At 43.0% G+C, this 26,784-nt stretch overlaps 1 protein-coding gene across 1 annotated transcript in view; it reads right to left on the bottom strand.

Annotated features, from left to right (window-relative positions):
- KIAA2012 (KIAA2012 ortholog) overlaps nucleotides 1–24,943 on the bottom strand; it is a 101,853-nt gene extending 76,910 nt beyond the window's left edge. Inside the window, exons 1-3 of the mRNA XM_077830361.1 lie at nucleotides 24,857–24,943; nucleotides 19,483–19,767; nucleotides 4,946–5,108 (exon numbers count right to left, since the gene is read on the bottom strand). Of these exons, the coding sequence (XP_077686487.1) occupies nucleotides 4,946–5,108; nucleotides 19,483–19,767; nucleotides 24,857–24,943 (535 nt within the window). The remainder of the gene's footprint in view (nucleotides 1–4,945; nucleotides 5,109–19,482; nucleotides 19,768–24,856) is intronic.
- Nucleotides 24,944–26,784: the final 1,841 nt, after the last annotated feature.

The following is a 26,784-nucleotide window of genomic DNA, read 5'->3' as shown; positions in this document are numbered from 1 at the left end:
TGCAACTCTTGTTGAAATCTATGCATCTTTCTATTGATTTCAGAGGAAATTGGATTAGGCATTGTGACAAAGCTCTGTCCTTGCCTCCGTGGGTCCCGCGTTTCCTGGCGGATTTCGCTAGCCTCAGAGGCTCACTGTGACCCTCCACGTAACCCTTCTCTCCCTAGAGACAAGGGTCACAGTCTACTGAGCCATTTTCATCATAAGCCAGTGAGGGAGGTGAGGAGAAGTTATCCTTCCTTGCACAGTCTCTGTTGTCTCCCAGTCTCAGTGATTAATCAGGGGACAAAGCGGTGCGGGGTGGGGAGCCCAGGCCCACCCTCTACTCCAGGCTCCAGCCCAGGGACCCTAATAGTATCAGCTATGGTATGCAGCTGCATAACTAGTATGGGGGCGCAGCAGCTTATCCATGAGGCGCTGGAATGTGGCTGGGGTCCCATGTAGTCCAAAAGGGAGGATGGTGTACTGGAATAGCCCATCCGGGGTGGAGAATACTGTCTTTTCTTTAACTTCTTTGTTCAGAGGAATCTGCCAGTACCCTTTTGTCAGATCCATTGTAGTCAAGAATCAGGCACTACCCAGTCAGTCAACCAGTTTGTCGATGCGTTGTACGGGGTATGCATCAAACTGGGATATTTCATTCAGCCGGCGAAAGTCATTACAGAATCTCATGGTACCGTCAGGTTTAGGCACTAGAACAATTGGATTGGACCACTGACTATAAGATTCTTCAGTAACCCCTAATTCTAACATTTTCTTTACTTTGGCCTTGATTTCTTCTCTTTTGGCTGCTGGGATTCGGTAGGGTCTCAATGTTACTTTGGCTCCGGGGATCGTGTGGATATGGTGATAGGTTTCAGTTGTCCGCCCTGGTTTTGTAGAGAACATCTCGGTTGCAATTAATCATGTTGGCTGCCTCCATCTTTTGGATCGGCGTCAAGTTGGATGATATCCTCACTTGCTCGTGTAAGTTATCCTCCTGGGGAAGGGTCTTCTGCATGACTAAGCATGCTTCTCGATCGTGCCAAGATTTTAGAAGATTGATGTGGTAAATTTGCTCCGATTTCCGGCGGCCTGGCTGCCACACCTTATAGTTCACCTCTCCCACGGCTTCGATTACTTCATAGTGTCCCTGCCACTGGGCCAACAGTTTACTTTCTGCTGTGGGCACCCGTACCATCATCCGATCCCCTGGTTGGAACCGTCAAAGCTTCGCTTGGAGGTTATAATGGGTTCGTTGGGTCTCCTGTGCTCTCTCCAAGTGTTCCCGTACAATGGGCGGAAGTCGGGCTGTCCAATCTCTCATCTGCAGTACATGCTCAACTATGTTCCTTCTGGGATTTGGCTTCTGTTCCCAGGCTTCTCTGGCTATATCCAATATGCCCAGGGGGTGGCGCCCATAGAGTAGTTTGAATGGAGAGAAACCCATGGAGGCTGCGGAACCTCCCCGATGGCGAACATGAGGTAAGGCAATAGGGTATCCCAATCTTTCCCATCCCTGCTCACCACTTTCCTGATCATAGCCTTGAGGGTCCTATTGAACCTTTCCACCAGGCCATCTGTTTGCGGGTGGTATACAGAGGTCCGTAGTGCTTGTACATGGAGCAATGAACAGAGATCTTTCATCAACTTGGACATGAAAGGTGTCCTTGATCAGTCAATATCTCCTTGGGTAGCCCAACCCGGGCAAAGATCTGTACTAGCTCCTTATCTATTGTCTGGGAAGCTGTGTTGCATTGGGGAACAGCTTCCGGGTACTGGGTTGCATAGTCCAGTACAACAAGCACATGTTGGTGGCCCCGAGCTGTCTTCTCTAGGGGCCCTAACAGATCCATGGCTATCCATTCAAAAGGAACCTCTATTATTGGAAGAGGTATCAAAGGAGCCCGCAAGTGCAGGCGAGGGCTATGTAACTGACACTCCGGACAAGAGGTACAGTATCGCCGGACATCTTCATGTACTCCTGGCTAGAAGAACCTCTGCAGGATCTGTGCCTGGGTTTTCTCTACCTCTAGGTGTCCTCCAAACAGGTGACTGTGGGCGAGACTCAATATGGCTTTTTGATGTTTTCGTGGCACCAGAAGTTGTTGTATCTCTTGCTCCTGCATTTGCACCACACGGTACAGGAGATCTTTCTTCACTATAAAGTAAGGTCCGGAACCCTGGACCTTCCCATCCCATCGATCTCGGCCACCTCTTTCCTGGTGTTATCATATCTGGGGTCCTCCGCCTGGTCCCGCCCAAAAGTCTCTCTCCCAGGACTAACCTGCCCAAGCTCTCAGAGGCCGACTTCTGCTTCTTCCAATGGCTCGCTGCCGTCATGGCTGGGGGCAGCCTCTGGCTCACCTTCTGTGGTGGAAGTTTCTCTGTTGGCTGCTTGCATTCATCTGCCTACTAGGGAGGTCTTCTGGCCTGGGTCAGGATCTGGGTTCCCAAGGCCTTTGCGACCTTCCTCTCTTTTTTTGTCTTCTGGGTCTTTTGGGAGGCTGAGAACAGATCCTGAGAAATCTCAGCGAACATCGGGGGTTGACATTCCCCCGGTGACGAGTCGCTGTCCTCAGGGTCCCCACGTCCCTCCAGCCTCTCCGGGGGGAGGAAATTATCAAACCCTGGATAGTCCCTCCCAATGACTACAGGATATGGGAGTTTAGGAACTACGCCCACGGTCACCTCAATGGGGTTTCCCTGAACCTCTGTCTCCATTGGGATGGTGGGGTAATGGCTCACGGCCCCATGCATGCACGTCACTGCTACACGTTTGGCTTGTAGCAGCTGACTACTTTTTACCAGCTTACCCGATATGAGGGTGATAGCACTCCCAGAGTCCACAAGCGCTGTAGTCTCTGCTCCATTTATCCTCACTGGCCTGGTGTAATTATGCGGGGCTCATGCGACCCCCGCGAGGTGGATAAGGGAGCATGGGACCTCCCAATCCCCCAAGTTGCATTGCACAGGCTCCTCGGTGCTGGGACACTGTGCTGCTATGTGTCCGCACTCCCCATGTGCATAACATCGAAAATTGCTTTTAATCACTCCCCTATCCTGGGGGCTAGGGGGTTTAGTCCCGGGGTTCCCCCCACTCAGGCCAATCCCTTCCTTCTGGGGTCCCCGCTGGTTTTTGGCTTCCCACTTCTTCCACCTAGGACTCCCCGGGGCTTTGGCTGCCCAACCTTCCAGGGTTGGGGTCGGGTGCTTGCTTCGAAAGGGGCCTTCCTTGGGTAGTCGGATCAGTTCCCTGCTGTCATCTGTCTTTCTACCAGCGTGATCATCTCGTCGTACGTGGATGGATCATTCTGGCCTACCCATATGCTGAGATCTGGAGGCAGTCCCCGCATGTAATGGTCTATGACCAGGGTCTCCAAAATCTCCTCTGGCCTGCACACCTTGGGTTGTAACCACTTCCACGAGAGGTGTATGAGATCGAATAGCTGGGACCTCGGGGGTTTGTTCTCCTGGTATTTCCACTCATGGAACCTCTGGGCCCTTACTTCTGCCATTACCCCTGATCGTGCTAGGATCTCTACCTTCAGATGGGTATAGTCAGTGGCATCTGTGGCAGGCAAGTCAAAGTAGGCCTTCTGGGCCTCTCCACACAAAAAGGGGGTGAGAATGCTGGCCCACTGCTCCAGGGGCCACACCTCACGCTGAGCAGTCCTTTCAAATGAGAGGAGATATGCCTCTACATCATCTCCTGACGTCATCTTTGGCAGACAACCAGTGGCCCTCAGGATTTGCGTCCCATCAGACCCCCGGGCCTGGGTGGTGAGGGTCTTCAGCAGGTCCACCACCTCTCTCAAGAGGGCACGATCTTGGGTCGCCTGGCTCATCAATAATTGATTGGTTTCCTGCTGTAGCCGCATAGACTACTGTTGTGCCATTGCCTGAACCCGAGTGGCCTCCTGCTGGGCTGCCGTGGCTTGTACCGGAGCTCTTACCACCTCCTCCATTGTGGTACAAAGCAAACAAACAAACCAAAACAAAAAAAAAATCCAAAACCCCAGTGCACTTTTTAAAAAAACAAAACAAAACACTCTTTCTTCCGCCACGCTGTGAATGAAGTCCCACTCCTGACACCAGTTGTGACAAAGCTCTGTCCTTGCCTCCGTGGGTCCCGTGTTTCCTGGTGTATTTCGCTAGTCTCAGAGGCTCACTGTGACCCTCCATGTAACCCTTCTCTCTCTAGAGACAAGGGTCAGTCTACTGAGCCATTTTCATCATAAGCCAGTGAGGGAGGTGAGGAGAAGTTATCCTTCCTTGCACAGTCTCTGTTGTCTCCCAGTCTCAATGATTAATCAGGGGGCAAAGCGGTGCGGGGTGGGGAGCCCAGGCCCACCCTCCACTCCAGGCTCCACCCCAGGGACCCTAATAGTATCAGCTATGGTAGCTGACTTTTTAGAAACATGACATGTACAATTCCCTGGGCTACTTCCCTCACAGCAGCCCTCACTTCCTCAAGCTCCACTTCACCCTTACCTCAGGGCCTCCTTCCTTGTGCCTGATACGTTGTGTACTACTCAGACTCTCCAACAGCACAACTTCCTCCCACAGCTCCGGACGTGCACACCCACCTGACTAACTGGGAGGCTTTTAACTAGTTTCAGCCAGCCCCTGATTGGCTTCAGGTGTCCCAATCAACCTAGCATTCTCCCTGCCTTCTGGAAAGTTCTTAAATGACCTGGAGCAGCTGCCATTTCACTTATCCTGATACCAGGGATTTGTTTAGCCTGGAGCTAATATATCTATCTCCCACTACTTTTCTATAGCTATCTGGCCTTGCCCCATCACAGCATCTAGAGATAAAGTCTATTCTTTCTGTTTATCAGCAAGAAATAGCTTGGTCTTTTAATTGTACTTGCTACACACAATTAATTTAATTTACTCAGTCCCCCAAATGTTAGCTTAGAAATATTTGCACTAACCTTGCTTAACTTTAGGTTCTACTGACCTGCACACTGGAGCCTGTATATAATGCTAGGATCCCAGGTCTGAGAGAGTCTGAAGAGGTACCTCTTGGCTGAATAGCCTGGGCGAATCTGTCGGTCAATCTGGTTATCCGGCTTTTTCAGGAAATGGAGGTGTGGCTGCCAAGCTGCCCCTTTCTGATCCTTCTGCAGAAATAATATGCATGGCAAGACTTCAGTTGCTTTAAATTTTGTTTCTCCCTGCAGCTGGTGAGTTGATGTTAACAGATTCTAATCAATAACTCAGGGGAAAAAACCCTGAAGTTGCCTGCAGGCGTAGTAGAAAAGGCATCTCAAGACAGTAGACTATGATGGGGAAATCACATGATGGTGAGTTTAAAGCAAACAGGTTGGGAGTGCGAGTCTGAAAATTGCCCCAAAAAAACCCAAGGGAACAATTCAGATCTTCAGTTTAAATTAAATACCAGTGAAGGCTAAAGATAATCTGTCAAGAAAATAAATGTTATACTCTGGACATCAGGGAATTAACCCTACTTCTTTTGATGTTCATGGCTGTGCTCCAACTGATTTTATCGAGAGCAGGATCAGGCCATGGATTTTTATTTATTTTTTTAATCTCTCTACCCATGTGGAAAATGAGAGTGGATTAAATAAAAATTGATCTGGACCTTAACTGAAATTCCCAACCAAATCCAAACCCTGACAGGATGCTGAAGCTTGAAAAAGGTTAGTTAGCTTTCTGATGCTTTCTAATTTTATCAGAGCTCTCTACAAGACTGGGCCAGAAAATAAGACTTGTTTCATGAAAGTTATTGAGGTTTTGAAATCTGTTTCTGTTCCATATTGGAACAGAAATGGCACTCACGTGAAATGTGGGAGAACCAGGTAAGTGTCCTAACCACTGAGCTTTAGGGCTTGTCTTCACTACCAGGATAAATCGACCTAAGTTATGCTATTCCGGTTACATGAATAATGTATCTGGAGTTGATGTAGCTTAGGTCGACTTATCCCAGTGTCTTCACTGTGCTGCGTCGATGGGAGATGCTCTCTGGTTGACTTCCCTTACTCTTCTCAGAGAGGTAGAGTACCGGGGTCGACTGGAGAGCACTCTGTCGTCGATTTAGCGGGTCTTCACCAGACCGGCTAAATCGACCCCTGCTGCATCGATTGCAGCAGCATCGATCTCCCCGTAGTGGAGACAAGCCCATCGAATCAGTCTTTCTCTCTCTCAGGCCTGGTCTACACTGCGGGGTGTGTGTGGAGATCGATCTAAGATATGCAACTTCAGCTACATGAATAGCGTAGCTGAAGTCGACGTACTTAGATCTACTTACCGTGGCATCTTCACGGCGGTGAGTTGACTGCTGCTGCTCCTTCGTCAACTTCGCTTGTGCCTCTCGTGGTGGTGGAGTACAGGAGACAACAGGAGAGCACTCGGGGATCGATTTATCGTGTCTAGACTAGATGCGATAAATCGACCCCCGATAGATCAATCGCTACTCGCCAATCCAGTGGGTAGTGTAGACCTGGCCTCAGTCTTTTCTTTTGATGCTGTTCCACTTTGAAAAAATAATTAACTATTCATTGGGTCAGAGAGAAACTGACAGTATACCCTGGTGTGGTTAAGGCACATGCTTGGTATGTGGGATACCTAGGACCAAGTCCCTGCTCCAAATCTGGCAGAGGAGGGAACCTGGGTCTCTGACATCCCTGATGAGTGCCCTAACCACTGGTCTAGCAGTTAATGTGGCGTGGGGAAAGGTCTTCCTCTTTCTCTCTACTTATCCTCTCCAAGAAATTTCATTCTGAACCTGAGAAAGTTTTGTCAAATTCCCAACCAGCTCTGCTGTCGACTTCTTGGTTTCACTAGAGACTGGAAGCGCAAGTGCCATATGCCAACATATTGCAAGAAAAGCTATTCTTCTACATTTGCAATCTATACAAAACTAGAAAGTACCTAAAATGTCATTTCTAACCTAATGTATATTTATTTGTGTTTTTTGTGGTCTTTGTTAATGTTGCAAGGAGCCATTTATGGAACTGAATTAATGAAAGATCTGGTCTTCTCATGGTATTTCAGTTGCTGGCTGATGAAAATACCAAGAGGAGAGTAGCTCTGGGGGTAATTTCAGTTCCACAATTGGCTTCCTGAGTGCAAAATAAAATAAAAATAAAACAAATACAGCTATGGAAAACTTAAATGCAAATACAAAGCTATTTTAGCTTATTTAAGTTCAGTTTTATTCTGATTCCCATAGCAGCTGACTGCACAGTCACCACCAATATTCTTTTTAAGGCAATTTTTCAGGTACTTTGTCCTCCCACCATAGTACAAAACTTGCAGGAAAGAGCACATTTAGCCAGGGCGCACATATCATTAATGCAACCATCTCACTGGGCTTCAAGAACTATTTTCCAATCAAATCTAGTTAAATCAAAGTGTAAGAGTGTTTGAAACAAATACCTTTGTTAAAGTCCCAAAATGTAGACTTAGTTTAAATTTAAATGAGACCACACTGTTCAATAGAATTAGATACTGATTGTTTAAAAGCATCTTGATGGGTTTAGGCCAGAGACCAACCTGTACTATGTGCTGCCATGTGGGAAACCCAGGTTTAATTCTCTCTTTTATTTCCCTTTTGTTGGGTTGTGCACCTATCTAGACTAGTCAGATGGGATAAACTCCACTCTCATAATATTTGTAAAGTTTATGCTGGGACTTGGTGTCCTTGTGCTATGGCTCAGTGTAGCTATGTTGCTTTCAAACATCGTGACGTTGTGTTGTGGTGTTTTGACACCACACTGCAATGTGGTGCTTGACATGCCCTGGAAATGATTCTGAGAACTTTTTGTGCCTTGCAAGCATTATACTGTGAAGAGCAGGCCTACAGAATCCCTAGGGGGCATCACACTTAGTCCCTGATTAGGCAAGGAAGGAGCTCATACTGCCCTACAGAAACTTTTCTGGCTAGTTAGGAGTAGCATTGAGACATTCCACCAAAGGGAGACCTGTCACTCTTCTTCCGCTAAAAGGACTTGGATCCTGCATATCACAGCCAGCAGGAGTGCAAGTGAAAGTGCTGAAAACAGAGGAGCAACTCAGTGACACACTTGGGAGAGAAAAGCAGTTCTATAACAGATATGGTAGAACCTCGGAGTTATGAACGCCAGAGTTAAGAACTGACCAGTCAACCACACACCGCATTTGGAAGCAGAAGTGCACAGTCAGGCAGCAGCAGAGACAAATGAAATAAAGAAAGCAATTACAGTACAGTAGTGTGTTAAATATAAACTACTAAAAGAAAAAGGGAAAACAGCATTTTTCTTCTGCATAATAAAGTTTCAAAGCTGTATTAAGTCAATGTTCAGCTCTAAACTTTTGAAAGAACCACCATAACGTTTTGTTCAGAGTTACAAACATTTCAGAGTTAGGAACAACCACCATTCCTGACCTTTCGTAACTCTGAGGTTCTACTGTATGTATTAATCTCAGTAACATTAAGGATGAAATCCTGGCCCCGTTGAAGTCAACGGCAAGACTCCCATTGACTTAAATAAAGCTGGATTCCACGCACATTTATATATTTTAGAATATAGTTATTTAATGGATTTATCATCTACATTAAGGTAATCTAAATCACTGTTTTCTAATCTTATTTTAAAGCTTTAACAAATCTACCATTCAGATGCCACTAGAGTGGGCAAATTAAAAATACCCAGATACGTATCTTTCCCATTAAGCCATTGGGAAGATACAGTATTTGGGTTTTATAAGAAAACCGTTGTTGCTATTGGAAGAAAGAAATAGAAAGTAAAATAAGCAAGTAAATACAGAAATTATAATAACTCCACAAAGGGCAAGTGCAATGTTGGGAGTGGGGTGAGAGGGGAAGGGCAGCATGAGAGGGAAATGACTGAAGGGGCCCACAGCTGCATAATTAAGAGCATTAAGAGCGCAGGATATAGGATGATACTTGGAGGAATTAAAATACAATAGGCTGCTGCTATTCACGGGTGTGGCAGATGTAATGTAACTATCCCAAACTATGGGATACAGGAATCTTCAGCTTCCTCTAAAGCATCACCACAGACATAAAATATTTTTGTGTGTTGGAGGGTTGAGGTATGACAAGTTTGCATGTGAGCTCCCCAGAGCTTTGTGTCCCCTGACAATCCTAAATTGCAAGGAACCAGTCTGTCAGACGTGGAAGACTGTAAAACTGTGGTAGGAGCCTAGAAAGGGGAGAGACAACTAGAACCTTGATCCTGCTCCCATTTAAAGGTTATGTTAAAACTCCCATTAACTTCAGGGAGGCAGGGTTGGGTTCTAATTCAGAAGAATTGACATCTAATAGTACTATAGCAAAATTTGCCAGTTAGCTTCAGTTTCTAATGGACTTAGATTCCATTGAGCTGAATTATTACCATGTACAGAGTGCTCTGTTAATGAAAATTGCCACCATGCTTCACATAATAGCAGCAGGCATGTTGAGACTAGTCCATTTTCTTTGGTGCCACAGCCAGTTACTGTATGTAATCACTCTGCTCTGAGGTGCCCGTTTACACTTTTCTCATCGACTACTTGGGTAGGCATTTCTGGCTTCAGTAAATTTCTTCTACCCAGAGTTTTTTCCAAATAGGACCTGTTTTGTATTGAAGACTCATGCAGCGCCCAGTTGCCTTGCTTAATAAAATATTTAAGCATAAATTTTCAAGTGTCCACTCATTTTGAGTGTCTCAGATTGAAGGCCCTTCTTGATACACTTAAAGTCTGACTTTCACCCACAACTCCAGTTGAAATCAGGTCCTGTGTTGGGCATCTGGAAACTGAGGCACCTGTGTGTATGAATTGTTGAAAATGTGAACCTTAGCTGTTACTGAACACAGGAAAAGTTTCCAATTAAAGAGAGAGAAAAACAAGTCTAACACGCCCCTTTGGAAACTGCTCTTCTGCACAGCTCTTCCTCCAGAGTAAATAAACCACACGCATTTGCAGGCTAGAACCTCACTTGTAGCATTTGGAAATTTCACAGTGTTGTAACTGTAGGGGTCCTGACCCAAAAAGGAGTTGTGTGTTATGGGGGGGTCACAAGATTATTGTAGGGGAAGTTGCGCTACTGCTACTCTTACTTCTTACTTCTGCACTGCTACTGAGAGCGGCAGCTGCTGGCCAGGACCCCAGCTCTGAAGGCAGAACCGCTGCCAGCAGCAGCGCAGAAGTAAGGATGGCCTGGTATGGTATGCGCAGTAGCCACCACTCTCCAGCCACCCAGCTCTGCAGGCAGCAATGTAGAAGTAAGGGTGGCATGGCACGGTATTGCCACTCTCTGGCCACCCAGCTCTGAAGGCAGCGCAGAAGTGAGGGTGGCAATACTGCAATCCCCAAAATAACCTTGTGGCCCCCCTGTAATTCCCTTTTGGGTCAGGACCCCCAATTTGAGATACGCTCGTCTCCCCCATGAAATCTGTATAGTACAGGGTAAAAGCACACAAAAGACCAGATTTCACGGGGAGGGAGACCAGATTTCACGGTCTCTGACCCGGTTTTCATGGCCGTGAATTTGGTAGGGCCCTAGTTATAGTTAGTGCTGGTTGAGAATGTCTTGCTTAAACGTTTTTTGTTGGAAAATGCCAGTTCATCAAAACCAAAACTTTGTGTGAAAACATGTGAGTTGGGAGACCCCCAAATAGCCAGTAACGTGATGCTTGAGGGCACTCACCTGGGATGTGGGAGATCCAGGTTTAAATCCCTGCTCTGCCTAATTCAGTTTGCACAGGAATTCTCCATGTGCTCCTAGAGCTCTGAGGACCCATCACCCACAAACGCTGCTTCCAAACTCTACTTTTTTAGTGATCTACCTTCTGAATAAAGAGGGCGGGATGGGCCTTCCTTTGGAGTCCAACAGTGCTGTCTCCTTCATCACCACACCTACATTATCCAGAAGGGTTGTAGCAGACTGACATGAGCTGCCCCCTTCCTCAAAGGGACTGAACATGTGGCCTGCATGCTGTTCCTATCTCCTGCTGGTTTGGTGACAGAAAGCTTTTACCCAGGTCTCCCTTTTATAGAGCAAAGCATTAACCACAAGATACTGGCTGGCTCCTTAATTTACAACAGAAAAAAATTAAATCTGTCTCAAGGGTGGTTACGAAAATGAGCAATTTTCACTACTAGGATGGCTCATAACTCTGTTTCAATAATAGTGCGTTGTTATGGCTGAGGATAGCATGATGGGCTGATCCGAACCTCATTTCCTCGGACCTCCTGTGGCCACATGATTTGCAAATGCCTGAAAATATCCCTGCTCAATTCTAATTGTTTGCGGCAGTCAGCATAGGATTTCATGTGTCTGGTCACAGCAGTATTCGTTTTCTCTTCTTTTAATCTTTGACTGTCCTGCCTGGTTTCACTGATGTAGATCATGATGACACAGTAGGCAGCGATTTCATTTAAGATGTTTTGCCTTGACTCCAGAAGTGTGGATTCCTTATGGGACGGCCAATATTTATTAATGGTATCCCAGGGGTTTTAAAGGGAAAGCTATATCACAAACCATTACAACCAGCTTAATCTATTCCAAAATGCTGGATGCATTAGGCAAGAGCTACCTTGATTGGACTGAGGTCTTCCTCATTAGTTCAGATGCTGGTTCAGAAGATGTATTGAAGGCTGTCTTTTTTAAAGAGCTCGCTTTTGATCCCTAAAGGATATCTTCACTCTGATGTGATGGAGCTAAGATAGGGCTGCTCTTCTGACATAAATGCTGCTACTGAAGTAATTTAAAAAAAAAAACAGTCCCATAATTAGGAGTGTGCAAAATGTTCATTTATGAATATGCATGGGTTGAATTTCCTGGGACTTTTCCAAATATTTAATTGGGGTCATCAGTATGCACTCTTATATCTAAAGTTAAATTCTCATATCATAAACAGAGAAGTTGGATTAATATTTTAACTAAATTTGGGATTGGGAGGGTCATTACTTGGGATTATTTCCAGGGTTCTGAACATATTTTGTACAGAATTCTTTGTTTCTGAGATCATTTTAATATTTTAATCAGACAAATTGTTTAAATAATTGTTTTTACTATTTACACTTTGCTACTGCAGTAGAGCTGAAGTATCTGAGGTGTCTCCTAAAGTTTTACTTACTTAAGTTATTAAGCTTTGGCATTTGGCTTTTTAGAGACTATGTGTGTATGTGTTGCATATAATGAAAATAATTTCATAAATACATGTTATATAAAACGAGATTATAAGAGCATACAGTCTTTGCAGGGTCAGAGACTATCTTTTTATCGTGTGTTTGTACAATTCCTTTACAATGGGAATACGGTTTCTAAATGCTACTGCAATTCAGATAATTAATAAAGCAAGATTTGTCAAAAAAAAAAAACCCCTCTAGATGTCCATGAGGCAACTATTGAAGCAACTAAACATTTTTTGCAAAATGTGATTAATAATTTGGAGTCTTCACTTTTTTCTCTATTTGTACATTACAATTACATTAACATTGGAATGGCTGCACACATTTGTTGTATATTTATGGTAGCTGTAGATTTAAAATAGAATGTAATAGGGACTGGATGGTAGTCATGATATAGTTGTAAATGGGATCTGGATCTCCCCACATGTAGGTTGCTGGTTCGAATCTGGGTCAGAAAGATAGTGACTGAAAGTTGCTACTAACTAATGTCTATTCAGTTATGGGTGTGAAATGAATTAGTGTTCTTGGTCCAGTTCCTAGTGTACAGTAGATCATTTGCATAATTGTTGACAGACACAGCAGAGAGTTCAAGCTTGGAATAAGAGTGAACACTAAACACTACTCTCTCCAGAGCTAGCCTGCAAGTCCCGGCGTTGACTTTTTTTGTGGAAGAGGATGGGGAGCAGGAGCAGGAGATCCTTTAAATGGCAAGGCTAATAATTGCAGATTTAATTTTGCAACAGAGAAGTTTCTAGCTGTTCTAACCATGAAAATCTCTTGGCTGGAAGGTTAGTGGCAGTGATCTTTCCTGTTCATGACTATCCTCACCACAACTGCCATGAGGTGCTTGTTGGGATCTACAAAGCCAGTGGCCATGGGTTCCCCAGAATTTTGGGAGAATTCCTGAGTTGGTGTTTGTTGGGGATAGAGGCACCTGGGTTGCCACAAATGATACTAGAAGTTCTGTGAGTTCCCTCCTGCTTCCTCCTGAGCTGCTGGCATGACTCTGGCTATAAAGTGGAGGGAAAGATTGGATTTGTGCTTAAGGGACTGAATTGGGACTCAGGAGGGCTGGGTTTAATGCCCAGCTCTGCCACTGACTCCCTGTGTGACCTTGGGCAAGCCACTTGGCCTTTCTGGGCCATCTGTTCCTCATCTGTATAAAATGACAAAGACACTTCCTTTCTCTCTGTCTTGACTGTTTAGACTGTAAGCTTTTGGGGGAAGAGACTGTCTCAGTCTGTGTTTGTACAGTGCCTGGCAGGGCTGGCTCTGATTTTGGTTGGGGCTTCTAGGTGCTACCTAATACAAACAATAATCAACGGTGAGGGTAGGCTGTAAGCACAGAAAGGCTGAAGACAAGGCTCTGGCCCCTCATGCATGGCCTATACACACTCATTTTAAAATGGCAGGTTTCAGAGCAGCCGCAAAAAGCACAGGAGTACTTGTGGCACCTTAGAGACTAACAAATTTATTAGAGCATAAGCTTTCATGGACTACAGCCCACTTCATCGGCTGCATAGAATGGAACATATAGTAAGGAGATACATATATATACATGCAGAGAAGGTGGAAGTTGCCATACAAACTGTAAGAGGCTAATTAATTAAGATGAGCTATTATCAGCAGGAGAAAAAAACTTTTGTAGTGATAATCAAGATGGCCCATTTAGACAGTTGACAAGAAGGTGTGAGGAAATTTAACATGGGGAAATAGATTCAGTATGTGTAATGACCCAGCCACTCCCAGTCTCTATTCAAACCCAAGTTAATGGTATCTAGTTTGCATATTAATTCAAGCTCAGCAGTTTCTTGTTGGAGTCTGTTTTTGAAGCTTTTCTGTTGCAAAATTGCCACCCTTAAGTCTTTTACTGAGTGGCCAAAGAGGCTGACGTGTTCTCCTACCAGTTTTTGAATGTTATGATTCCTGATGTCATTTATTCTTTTTATTCCTGTGTCCATTTATTCTTTTGCGTAGAGACTGTCCGGTTTGGCCAATGTACATGGCAGAGGCACATTGCTGGCACATGATGGCATATATCACATTGGTAGATGTGCAGGTGAACGAGCCCCCTGATGGTGTGGCTAATGTGATTAGGTCCTATGATGGTGTCACTTGAATAAATATGTGGACAGAGTTGGCATCGGGCTTTGTTGCAAGGATAGGTTCCTGGGTTAGTGTTTTTGTTGTGTGGTGTGTGATTGCTGGAGAGTATTTGCTTCAGGTTGGGGTGCTGTCTATAAGCGAGGACTGGTCTGTCTCCCAAGATCTGTGAGAGTGAGGAATCATTTTTCAGGATAGGTTGTAAATCTTTGGTGATGCGCTGGAGAGGTTTTAGTTGGGGGCTGAAGGTGACAGCTAGTGGCATTCTGTTATTTTCTTTATTGGGCCTGTCCTGTAGTAGGTGACTTCTGGGTACTCTTCTGGCTCTGTCAATCTGTTTTTTCACTTCAGCAGGTGAATATTGTAGTTGTAAGAACACTTGATAGAGATCTTGTAGATGTTTGTCTCTGTCTGAGGGATTGGAGCAAATGCAGTTGTATCTTAGCTTGGCTGTAGACAATGGATCATGTGGTGTGTCCTGGATGGAAGCTGGAGGCATGTAGGTAAGTATAGCGGTCAGTAGGTTTCCGGTACAGGGTAGTGTTTATGTGACCATTGCTTATTAGCATAGTAGTGTCCAGGAAATGGACCACTTGTGTGGATTGGTCTAGGCTGAGGTTGATGGTGGGATGGAAATTGTTGAAATCATGGTGGAATTCCTCAAGGGCTTCTTTTCCATGGGTCCAGATGATGACGATGTCATCAATGTAGCGCAAGTAGAGCAGGGGCATTAGGGGACGAGAGCTGAGGAAGCGTTGTTCTAAGTCAGCCATAAAAATGTTGGCATACTGTGGGGCCATGCGGGTACCCATAGCAGTGCCGCTGACTTGAAGGTATATATTGTCCACAAATGTGAAATAGTTGTGGGTGAGGACAAAGTCACAAAGGTCAGCCACCAGGTTTGCCGTGACATTATTGGGGATACTGTTCCTGATGGCTTGTAGTCCAACTTTTTGTGGAATATTGGTGTAGAGGGCTTCTACATCCATAGTGGCCAGGATGGTGTTTTCTGGAAGATCATCAAAGGATTGTAGTTTCCTCAGAAAGTCAGTGGTGTCTCGAAGATAGCTGGGAGTGCTGGTAGCATAGGGCCTGAGGAGAGAGTCTACATAGCTAGACAATCCTGCTGTCAGGGTGCCAATGCCTGAGATGATGGGGCATCCAGAATTTCCAGGTTTATAGATCTTGGGTAGCAAATAGAATACCCCTGGTTGGGGTTCTAGGCATGTGTCTGCACAGATATGTTCCTGTTCTTTTTCAGGGAGTTTCTTGAGGAGATGGTGTAGTTTCTTTTGGTAATCCTCAGTGGGGGATCAGAGGATAATGGCCTGTAGAATCTGGAGTTAGAGAGCTGCCTAGCAGCCTCTTGTTCATATTCCAATGTATTCATGATGACAACAGCACTTCCTTTGTCAGCCTTTTTGATTATGATGTCCGAGTTGTTCCTGAAGCTGTTGATGGTGTTGTGTTCAGCACGGCTGAGGTTATGGGGCAAGTGATGCTGCTTTTCCACAATTTCAGCCAGTGAACGTCGATTGAAGCAATCTATGTAGAAGTCCAGTCTGTTGTTTCGACCTTCATGAGGAGTCCACGCAGAATCCTTCTTTTTGTAGTGTTGGTAGGAAGGATTCTGTGGGTTAGTATGTTGTTCAGAGGTGTGTTGGAAATATTCTTTGAGTCGGAGATGTCAAAAGTAGGATTCTAGGTCACCACAGAACATATTTATTCAAGTGACACCATCAAAGGACCTAATCACATTAGCCATGCCATCAGGGGGCTCGTTCACCTGCACATCTACCAATGTGATATATGCCATCATGTGCCAGTAATGCCTCTCTGCTATGTACATTGGCCAAACCAGACAGTCTCTACACAAAAGAATAAATGGACACAAATCTGACATCAGGAATCATAACATTCAAAAACTGGTAGGAGAACACTTCAACCTCTCTGGCCACTCAGTAAAAGACTTAAGGGTGGCAATTTTGCAACAGAAAAGTTTCAAAAACAGACTCAGAAACTGCTGAGCTTGAATTAATATGCAAACTAGATACCATTAACTTGGGTTTGAATAGAGACTGGGAGTGGCTGGGTCATTACAAATATTGAATCTATTTCCACATGTTAAGTATCCTCGCACCTTCTTGTCAACTGTTTAAATGGGCCATCTTGATTATCACTACAAAAGTTTTTTTCTCCTGTTGATAATAGCTCATCTTAATTAATTAGCCTCTTACAGTTTGTATGGCAACTTCCACCTTCTCTGTATGTATATATATGTATCTTCTTACTATATGTTCCATTCTATGCAGCCGATGAAGTGGGCTGTAGCCCACGAAAGCTTTTATGCTCAAATAAATTTGTTAGTCTCTAAGGTGCCACAAGTACTCCTTTTCTTTTTACAGAGAATGACGTTTTTCAGTGCTGTCCAGTTGCCACCTTTCCATTAGCACTAAGTACATGTTATTAAAACGTACAAGTTATTGTAAAACAAAACTAAATACATCTGTGGGTAGACTGAAAATCAGGGAGAAAAGGGATCAGAAGAAGAACTTGAGGAGACTGGGTCTGACACACTGGCTAGGGAAATGCAGAGACATAGTCTTCCTGGAGAAGCAGTTCTCTTAAGTATTTCATTTCCCAACTAAGGATTAAATGCTGCCTTCTGATGCTGTTTTGCAGGAAATATTTACTAATCAGAGCCTGATTTTTCAGAAGTGCTGAATACCTGCAGCTCCCATTGACTTTCGAGGGAGAAGTGAGCACTCAACACTTCTTAACATCAGGCCTAACTTTGTGCTAGCTATTGTGAAGGCTGGATTCTGTGCTGTTATTACTGATGGTAGTCAGAATGTATGGAACTGGCTCTGCAAGGTGCTGTCTCTTCTTCTTCCTCCCCACCATCCCTGACACTCAGGGCACCCTTCCAAAATCTATGCAACAAGCCTCCACCAACACATCATTACTCTCTCCCTAAAAATGCACTTCTGCAGCTTGCTTGCACTTTATTAAACGAATCGTGAACTATCAAGACACTGTGAACCAGAGCCCTGGCCCCACCCTGGCCCGTTTGCACCCAGTAGCAGAAAGGGGCTAAAAAGCCAGTTTAATAGGCCTCCTGAGGATTCTCACTAGAGGGGAAGGCCCTAATGGTATAGAGCCAGACTAGGGTTTAATGGGAATGGGCAGGGAAAAGAGGCCATGGCTAGACTGCCCCTTCACTCCAGCAGTTTTTAGCTGTTAGAATGGCCCCTTGGGGCCATAGGCATCCAAGTGCAACTTGCAGGAGCCCCAGCCTGCATTAAGTTATGCTGGGGCTGAGCAGTCCTCTGGTGACCCCAGGATCAGGGAACCACAAAGGTGGCACAAAGTTATATTTTCACAGAACCCTCACAGCTATACCAGATGCTGCTCTGGCACAGCTGAGGATCTGGCCCAGCATGTATAAAGTGGGCAACCATGTAATAGAGTCATAGTTCATGTCTCATGCCAGTGCACTGACCAGAGTAGTGACGGTCCCTGAGCCGGGGCACAGCTGTGGAGAACAGGCTCTTTTTGCCTTCACTATCCATGCCTGGGGTGCCCACGGACACAGTCTAACCCCATGTATGAAACTTTCAGTCTCTGGCACTGATCTTTATAGCAGAATATATGACAGAGACAACCACTGCATGGGCTTGTCTCTTAAAACATTTAGTCAGCTCTGACTCTTCTTATAATGATGATTAGATGATATATATGTATTTGACAGCGAGTATGAGACTACATGATGTTGGGTGAAGATCCCTGATGTTTTATATTCACTTTCACTTACTAGGAAGCTGTGTCATCAGCAAAGTAGTACATCAGATGTGAATTAAATTTGAGGACTTACTGTCATACACAGACATCTCTCCATATACAGATCATTGTGTGTATATATAATATATATACACATATACCATATATGGAATATGTGGTGATGAGGGATATTGTAAAAAAAATTGTTACAAATCTGGGATGAGCTCATTACTTCATAAGCAGTGGAGCCAAGATAAAGTTATGCAAGTCTTCCCAGACAAGTGGCAGTAATAACTATATGGTACCTCGCACCATCATGTGTTTTGTTGTGGTTAGATACTGTGTCTTTGTCTTCTTAAAAATCTCACTCCATGTCTTCCCCTTTGAAGTAGGGTTTTAGTTACTACAACATAGAAAGAATCATGTCATTGGTATGGGTGGAGCTTAGTGATGTTCACAAGTAGAGTATAAAATAATATAATGTAATTGTTTGAGATGTATACCATAGCTTGTGAAACATAAGAGTTTATGACAGGTTTCAGAGTAACAGCCGTGTTAGTCTGTATTCGCAAAAAGAAAAGGAGTACTTGTGGCACCTTAGAGACTAACCAATTTATTTGAGCATGAGCTTTCGTGAGCTACAGCTCACTTCATCAGATGCATACCGTGGAAACTGCAGCAGACTTTATATATACACAGAGAAAGTGTATATATAAAGTCTGCTGCAGTTTCCACGGTATGCATCTGATGAAGTGAGCTGTAGCTCACGAAAGCTCATGCTCAAATAAATTGGTTAGTCTCTAAGGTGCCACAAGTACTCCTTTTCTTTATAAGAGTTTATGTGATTATGATCATGTGGCATGAGAATGGTTGGCTGACAAATGAGCAACACTTTCTTTTTGAGGTCAAGGATGAAAAATGTCATTTTAGCATGAAAATTTTCCCACTTTTATGTAAACAGGGGAGACTTGACCCTCACCAAGGCTGTTTGGGACCAACCCCAGGAGTGAAATCCTGTCTCCATTGAAGTCCAATGGCAAAACTCCAGTTGACTTTAATGGAGCCAGGATTTCACCCCAAGTTGGCTGTAGGGAAAGGGCTACCGCTGCCTTCTGTACTGAGTTACAGAAGGGTGAGATTCACCCTGTATAGAGGGCCCACACAAGGCCTAGTGATCACTTAAACCCCTTTTAAGCCCCTAAAACTGGAGCATGTAAAATTGAAACCCATATGTAAATACACCAGAGAGTGCTTAAAGGGAAGAGGAGAAGAACAAGATGTTGCTTGTGTGTTTGCTTGAATACAGAATCCAGTTTTATCCTATTAGGAGCTTGCTTTCTTCAGTAAAAAATACATTACCAGGACTCCTGGAATCCCAAGGTGTTAATCTAGAAAAGCAGGATTAGCATTTTAAGGGATCTCATGTAGTCTCAATTCTGGTAGCGAAAGAACCATCCTGTGTGCTCTTACCTGTCTGCCTCCATATGCCAAAATGGCTCTTGTCAAATCTTGGAGCGTGTGCAGTTCAATCTGTAGCTTATTCCTTCTGTGTCTGAGGCCTTGTTGGCCACTCCTCCCTCCTCTTTGTTTCCATGATGGCTGTGCTAAATCTTCAGAGTAGAGAACCAGCGCACCAGTTTTTGTGCTGTAGGTTTTAGGAAGATACAAACCCCAGCAGCCCTTCATAAACTGCCTCTCATTCAGGAATCTGCTGACATGGCAATAACCTTCATGAGACTTCCAGTTCAGATAATCCTAGCATGGAAAAAATCAAAAGATAGGATAGACTTTGGTGGTGGGGGGGAAATAACCTTTCTCAGCCTGGGGTTGAGAGTATATGGCTTACCAGATACACAGGAAATTATTCTTTGCTTATATGCTTACACCACTCTGGCCTTACTAAGTGAATTTAGGATTTGACCCAATGTGAACACTGAATTGTTTACTAAGGCTTTACTCTATTCTTAAGATACCTATACACTTACGGCGGTGTGTAGCATATAAACACTGCACGTCCAGCTAGTTTGGATATAAATAGCAGTGCAGACAGTGAGTCATAGCTTAGACAGGTAGAGTAAAATAGAGTGCCCTATATGCCTGAACCCCCCAGGACATATACCCTACACAGCTCTCTACATGCCCAAGCAGTGCCTCCCACATCTACACGTTATTTTTAGCAGCATAGTGTCCTGCTATCACCCTGCTGCTGAAGCCTTTCCCTGCCGTGTGTAGCTACACATGCTCTAGACACCGCTGCAACCATAGGCAAGGCTTTACAGGGGCAGGACTATCACTGACATTAGTGAGCACTTTCATTGACTTCTCATTGCCTGTATGAGGATTTGAGGTCCAAAGCTCAGTCTTTTGTAGATGAAAAGTTAATAGAAATTTCCATTTAGAAATGTGTGGGAACATTTTATGACACTTATCTTAGGACAAATCTTTAGGTGACAGATCTGAGAAACTGTCCCAGATTGACAGGTTTCAGAGTAACAGCCGTGTTAGTCTGTATTCGCAAAAAGAAAAGGAGTACTTGTGGCACCTTAGAGACTAACCAATTTATTTGAGCATACGCTTTCGTGCGCTACAGCTCACTTCATCAGATGCATACTGTGGAAAGTGTAGAAGATCTTTTTATACATACTTTGTGTGTATATAAAGTCTGCTGCAGTTTCCACAGTATGCATCCGATGAAGTGAGCTGTAGCTCACGAAAGCTCATGCTCAAATAAATTGGTTAGTCTCTAAGGTGCCACAAGTACTTCTTTTCTTTTTGTCCCAGATTGAGGTGTCATTAGAGGAGGTTTTGGAACAAATTGATAAATTAAACAATAAGTCACCAGGACCAGATGGTATTCACCTAAGAGTCCTGAAATAATTCAAATGTGAAATTGCAGAACTGCTAACTGTGATCTGTAACCTATCATTTAAATCAGTTTTTGTACCAAATGACTGGAGAATAGTTAATGTGACACCAATTTTTTAAAAGGGCTCCTCTAGAGGAGACCCCGGCAATTACAGGCCAGTAAGCCTGACTTCAGTACCGGGCAAACTAGTTGAAACTATGGTAAAGAACAGAATTGTCAAACACACAAGTGAACATAACTTGTTGGGGAAGAATCAACATGGTTTTTGTAAAGGGAAATCATGCCTCACCAATCTACTAGAATTCTTTGAGGGGTCCACAAACATGTGGACAAGAGGGATCCAGTAGATATAGTGTACTCAGATTTTCAGAAACCCTTTGACAAGGTCCCTCACCAAAGGCTTTTAAGCAAAGTAAGCTGTCATGGGATAAGAGGAAAAGTCCTCTCGTGGATTGGTAACTGGTTAAAAGATAGGGAACAAAGGGTAGGAATAAATGGTCAGTTTTCAGAATGGAGAGAGGTAAATAGTGGTGTCCTCCAGGGGTCTGTACTGGGACCAGTACTATTCAACATATTCATAAATGATCTGGAAGAAGGGGTAAACAGTGAGGTGGCAAAATTTGCAGATGATACAAAACTACTGAGATAATTAATTCCAAAGCAGACTGCGACGAGCTATAAAGGGATCTCTCAAAACTGGGTGACTGGGCAACAAAATGGCAGATGAAATTCAATGGCAATAAATGCAAAGTAATGCATGTTGGAAAACATTATCCCAACTATACATATGAAATGATGGGGTCTAAATTAGCTTTTACCAGTCAAGAGAGTGATCTTGGATAGTTCTCTGAAAACATCCACCCAATGTGCAGCGGCAGGCAAAAAACCTAATAGAATGTTGGGAATCATTAAGAAAGGAATAGATAATAAGGCAGGAAATATAATATTGCCTCTATATAAATCCATGGTATGCCCACATCTTGAATACTTTGTGTAGATGTGGCTGTCGCATCTCGAAAAAGATATACTGGAATTGGAAAAGGTTCAGAAAAGGGAACAAAAATTATTAGGGGTATGGAACAGCTTCCGTATGAAGAGAGTTTAATAAGATTGGGACTTTTCAGCTTGGAAAAGAGACAACTAAGACGGGATATAATAGAGGTCTATAAAATCATGGAGAAAATAAATAAGGAAGTATTATTTACTCCTTCTCATAACACAAGAACTAGGGGTCACCAAATGAAATTAATAGGCAGCAGGTTTAAAACAAACAAAAGGAAGTATTCCTTCACTCAATGCACAGTCAACCTGTGGAACTTCTTGCCAGAGGATGTTGTGAAGGCCAAGACTATAACAGATTATAACAAAAAAGAACTAGATATATTCATGAAGGATAGGTCCATCACTGGCTATTAGCCAGGATGGGCAGGAATGGTGTCCCTAACCTCTGTTTGCCAAAAGCTGGGAATGGGCGGCAGGGGATGGATCACTTGATTATTACCTGTTTTGTTTATTCCCTCGGGGGCACCTGGCACTGGCCACTGTCGGAAGACAGGGTACTGGGCTAAGTGGACCTTTAGTCTGACCCAGTATGGCCTTTCCTATGTTCTTATGACCAACAGATCTATTGGGCTGTAGAATGGGCTCAAGCAATGGTAATCCATTGCTTCAGATATTTCATACCAGATTAGACACAAACACTATCAAATGTACTATAAGGGACTATCCTGTATTGACAAGGAGCTTGGGCTGGATGAACTACTATGACTTTTTCATCTCTAACTTCTATGATTCAGCACAAAAAGTTTTTCTTAGCGTGTTTACGTACCTTAAATAGTGAAATTTATATCAGAGTACTTATTGTGCTAAGAAAAGTGATGGGTGTTAGTTGATAATCTTAAATTCTAAAGTCAGTGTTCACATTGATCCTTAATATAACATACCATCCAATTTTTTAAAGACTCTCCAAAATGAGGGTCTGAATTAAAACCATATTTTGAACTATGTTGATTTTACTAAATCAGACCTCCAAATCCATTAGTATGAGAGGGCAGTTCGTTATGCCAAAACAGTTTTTTTCCAGTAGTAAATTAATGCTTTTCAAATGTAAAAACTAACTTACCAGATTTCTTTAATAATTAAAAACGATTGCAATTCATTGTCTATTTATGTTCTTAATGCCTTCTCTTTCTGTATTATCATTAAAATAATAACATAATTTCTTTGTGGCATGGACTGTTTTAGCATTTTGTGTGTCTAGCATTCTTAATGTCTAGCACAATGGGGCTCTGATCGGGCCTATTATTGCTATCATAATAGAAATAATAATTATTATTAATATTGCCTAACATCAGAGGCCCAAATCAGGATCAGGGCCCCACTGTGTTGGATGCTCTGTGAACAGATCTGAAGACCTTGTTCCTACCCCAAACAGCTTCCTTTTTTTTAAAATCTCTCTTCAATCTTCTGTTCCTCTTAGAAGCCTTTATTGATCAGTTTGTAAAGCAGAGTAATACTGTAAGTAACTGTAAGGTGGTCTGACAAGGCTTTCTTCAAGGATGGGCTCTGTCTCAAATACTTTTTGAGTCTTTACAGTGTGCTGGATGGCAATGCAGAACATTTTATAATAAAGAGCATGATAATCTACTTTGAATCTTCAGACCCTACTCTTTTTACCCTGAGATACTGTCCACTGCACTCAAATACTACTGTGATGGGTGTCTTAGAAATAGCATAGGTAAGTAAGGTAGACAGACTTGGTATTTCTTTGAATGAGGTACTTAGAGTGGGCTCTGATGTTTTAGTGGTCATAGACCATGAAGAAAGACATGGAACATAGCCATGTAACAGTCTCCCTAGCAAAAACACTGACCTGGTGGGTGAGATTCATTAGACAATCTCAAATTAGTCAGAAGTTTCCAAATTGTTCTATTAATAGATGCATTCACATGCTCTTCTTGACTTAAAGCTACAGTACCATTGTTTGCTTCTCAACTACATAAAATTTCATGATATGATGATAATTACTCTCACTAATAACTACCCTTGGTTCCCATGGTGTGCACTGTCGAGAATTTAAATGGCGGGCCCCAGCTACTCCATGATAGTAAGATGACTTAACATACAAACAAGGCCAATTCTCCCCTCCTACACTCTGGTCCAAATCTACTGATGTAAATGGAACTGTGCTGTTGTAAATGAGATGAGAATTTGGGACAGATTTTGATTTCCATTACACTGGTGCAAACCTTGAGTAATTCAACTGCTTTCAGTGGAGTTATCCCAGTGTAACTGAGATTAGATTAGATTGACCCACGCTCCTTAAAAAAAAAAAATCTGATTTGCAGTTGGTTACACTAAGGTAATTCTGAAGTCTAAGCGCCATTATATAAAATGCTTTATGGCATAAGATCGGTGATAAGAATTCACTGTTTTAACTATAACTCTTAAGTATATACTTTTAGCTAAGTGAATCTATAATTTTAACTGCTGTAAAATTGCTTTGGACTGTGCAATTTCTATAAGCTAAACAAAATATTATTTAAAAGCAGCACAGTAAACTTCAGCTCTGTGATTCTGATTCAAAACAACTCCATGCAGATCCCAGAACTGATGTGTATGCCTAGTAACCGATTGGTCTAATATTCAACAAAAAACAAAACAAAACAATTAGGATATCCCCTGAAGAATCTATTTCTTTATATTTAGGTTCTTTCCTCTGGACCTCTAGGTGCAAGTTTCTATTTCTTTAACTTGCTTGCAAAGCATTCTGGTTCAAGATTCTCCAGTTTGAATTACAGCAGGCATGCATACTTCTTAGGTTACTAAGGCATTTTAATTTCAACAACAAATAAGACATCACTGAAAAAAATTCTGTCTCCATAACAGTTATTTCAATATTAGTTAAAATCACAGAACAGAAAATTACCGTACAATCCATAATGGTTTGTTTGCTGCACTTTTGTAACCAGGACTCACCTCTGGTTCAAAGTGCACCTCCAATTTCTCCTGGGTTTTTTTGACCACCTGTCCAGTGCCACGGCTTAATAGGGAGAGACTGGGCATTTTTCCTTAGTGACCTTTCATCTTGCCTCTAAAACTGTAAACTTATTATCAGAGTAGTCTGCAAGAGAGCTTTGTAAACAAGATCTTTGTTATGAAATATGGTAATTTATAGATCAGCTCTTCCTTAATGCGCAGCTCCGAATAGCAGAAAAGCCTCTCTGGGTTTCCGGAGTCCTCAGTCTCCTTCACAGTTCTAAGTGGAGTCAAGTTACTTTTCTCCTGCCTGTTCTGTGCACTTGTTGTTCCTTCTGTTCTGGTTGCTTTGGTACATCTAGGGATTTGTGAAACACAACCATCCTTTTTATTGTGATCAGAGGTTGTTTGTCTGTCGCTATGGCAGCAAAAGGAAATTAAGTTCCTTAAACCAGCAAGGGAGTGTGAAAGAGCAGAGATATTCAAAGGGCCAGGCTCAGATTTCAAGGATGTGCTGCCATGCAATAATCACCCCTAGCTGAAGGAATGACATTATCCTTCCAAAAGCTGCTTTATTTTTTCTTCCCAGCAACCCCCAAACCTCCATTATTTGTAACTCTGGTGTTAATAGAGACACAGAATTGCTAGAGCTGAAAGAGACCAATACCTGGGTCATTTAGTGTAACGCTCATTACCCCCATACTTGTGTCTGTGCAGGACTCTGATGACTCTACATCTCTGGTTCTCAACCTTTTTCCATACAGTGATCCTGTATTACAACAGAAAAAGGTTTCAGGATCAACCTCCCAACTAGCCATAAAACAGAGAAGAGTTGTGTGCCTCCCAGATCTGTTCATGAGCCCAGGCTGAGAATCCAATCTTTCGATCAAAACTGAGATGACATTTTCCCTGCTTTGTGATCTGTCTGCTTTGTATGTGTGCGCGCGAATCCTTAACTTCTTTATCTTTCATACAGGTGCAAGTTTCTGTTTCTTTAACTTGCTTGCTAAACTACCTAATTTGCCTTGAACTTTCAGGAGGAACAAGAGGGAAGGGAGTAACCATTTGATAAAAACATTTTCTGCTTGTACTAATGGGACATGCACTCTGGATGATCCAGTTCGTCCTGAAACCAGTATATTGTGTCAACTGTACTTCAGCATCAATCTCCTAGAAGTGCCCCCTGCTGCCATGTAGAAAGATTTACAGCTGGCTACAGCCCTTCTACTTTCACCTTCATTTTATATAGTGCCTTTCATGCAACATGTGCTCAAAGAGCTTTACATAGACACAAGTCTGCACTGGAACAGCAGACGCAAATCTTCCCAAACTTGGGATAATTTTGGTCCTAGATCCAGATGTGGTTCCATACTTCAGGACACAAAATACGTTGGGAAAATTCAGATTTGGATCAGAATCTGTATCTGAATTCAGATCCAAACCTTGTAATTAATTTCCTGCTTTGTCCTTCTATAGCAGTTTTCATCCATGGCTCTCCCAAGTGCTTAATAAACATCAATTAATGAAGTAAGAGGGGTCTATATTTACTTAACCTCTGGTATCAAAAGTCTTTGTGTTTGTGATTAGAATTTTTCTAATAGACATTGATGGTCACTTTAAATCTAAAAGGAATATTTTTTTAAAATTAGAGATGGGATTTTCCAATGTGTTATACCAGTTTTATGCCCGTGTAACTCCATTTATTTAAACTCTATTAAGTTACAGCAATAGAAATTCCGAGTAATGCAATGGTTTAGCAGATTCATAATCTGTAGCTCTACAGAGCTCTGAGTATCTTTTCAGTTTACACCAGAGTGCCTCTGTCTCACTGAGATAATGACTTTCCCAAGAGATTTCCTTGGATAAAACAACTATCTTGTCCTTCATTGAAGCTAAGGTATCTGCAGTACTCAAAGCATATACTTAGA

Source organism: Eretmochelys imbricata, chromosome 11 (assembly GCF_965152235.1).
Source record: "Eretmochelys imbricata isolate rEreImb1 chromosome 11, rEreImb1.hap1, whole genome shotgun sequence".
Taxonomy (NCBI): domain Eukaryota; kingdom Metazoa; phylum Chordata; order Testudines; family Cheloniidae; genus Eretmochelys; species Eretmochelys imbricata.
The sequence above is the reverse complement of the archived record's forward strand: the minus strand, read 5'-3'. Positions and strand labels throughout refer to the sequence as shown.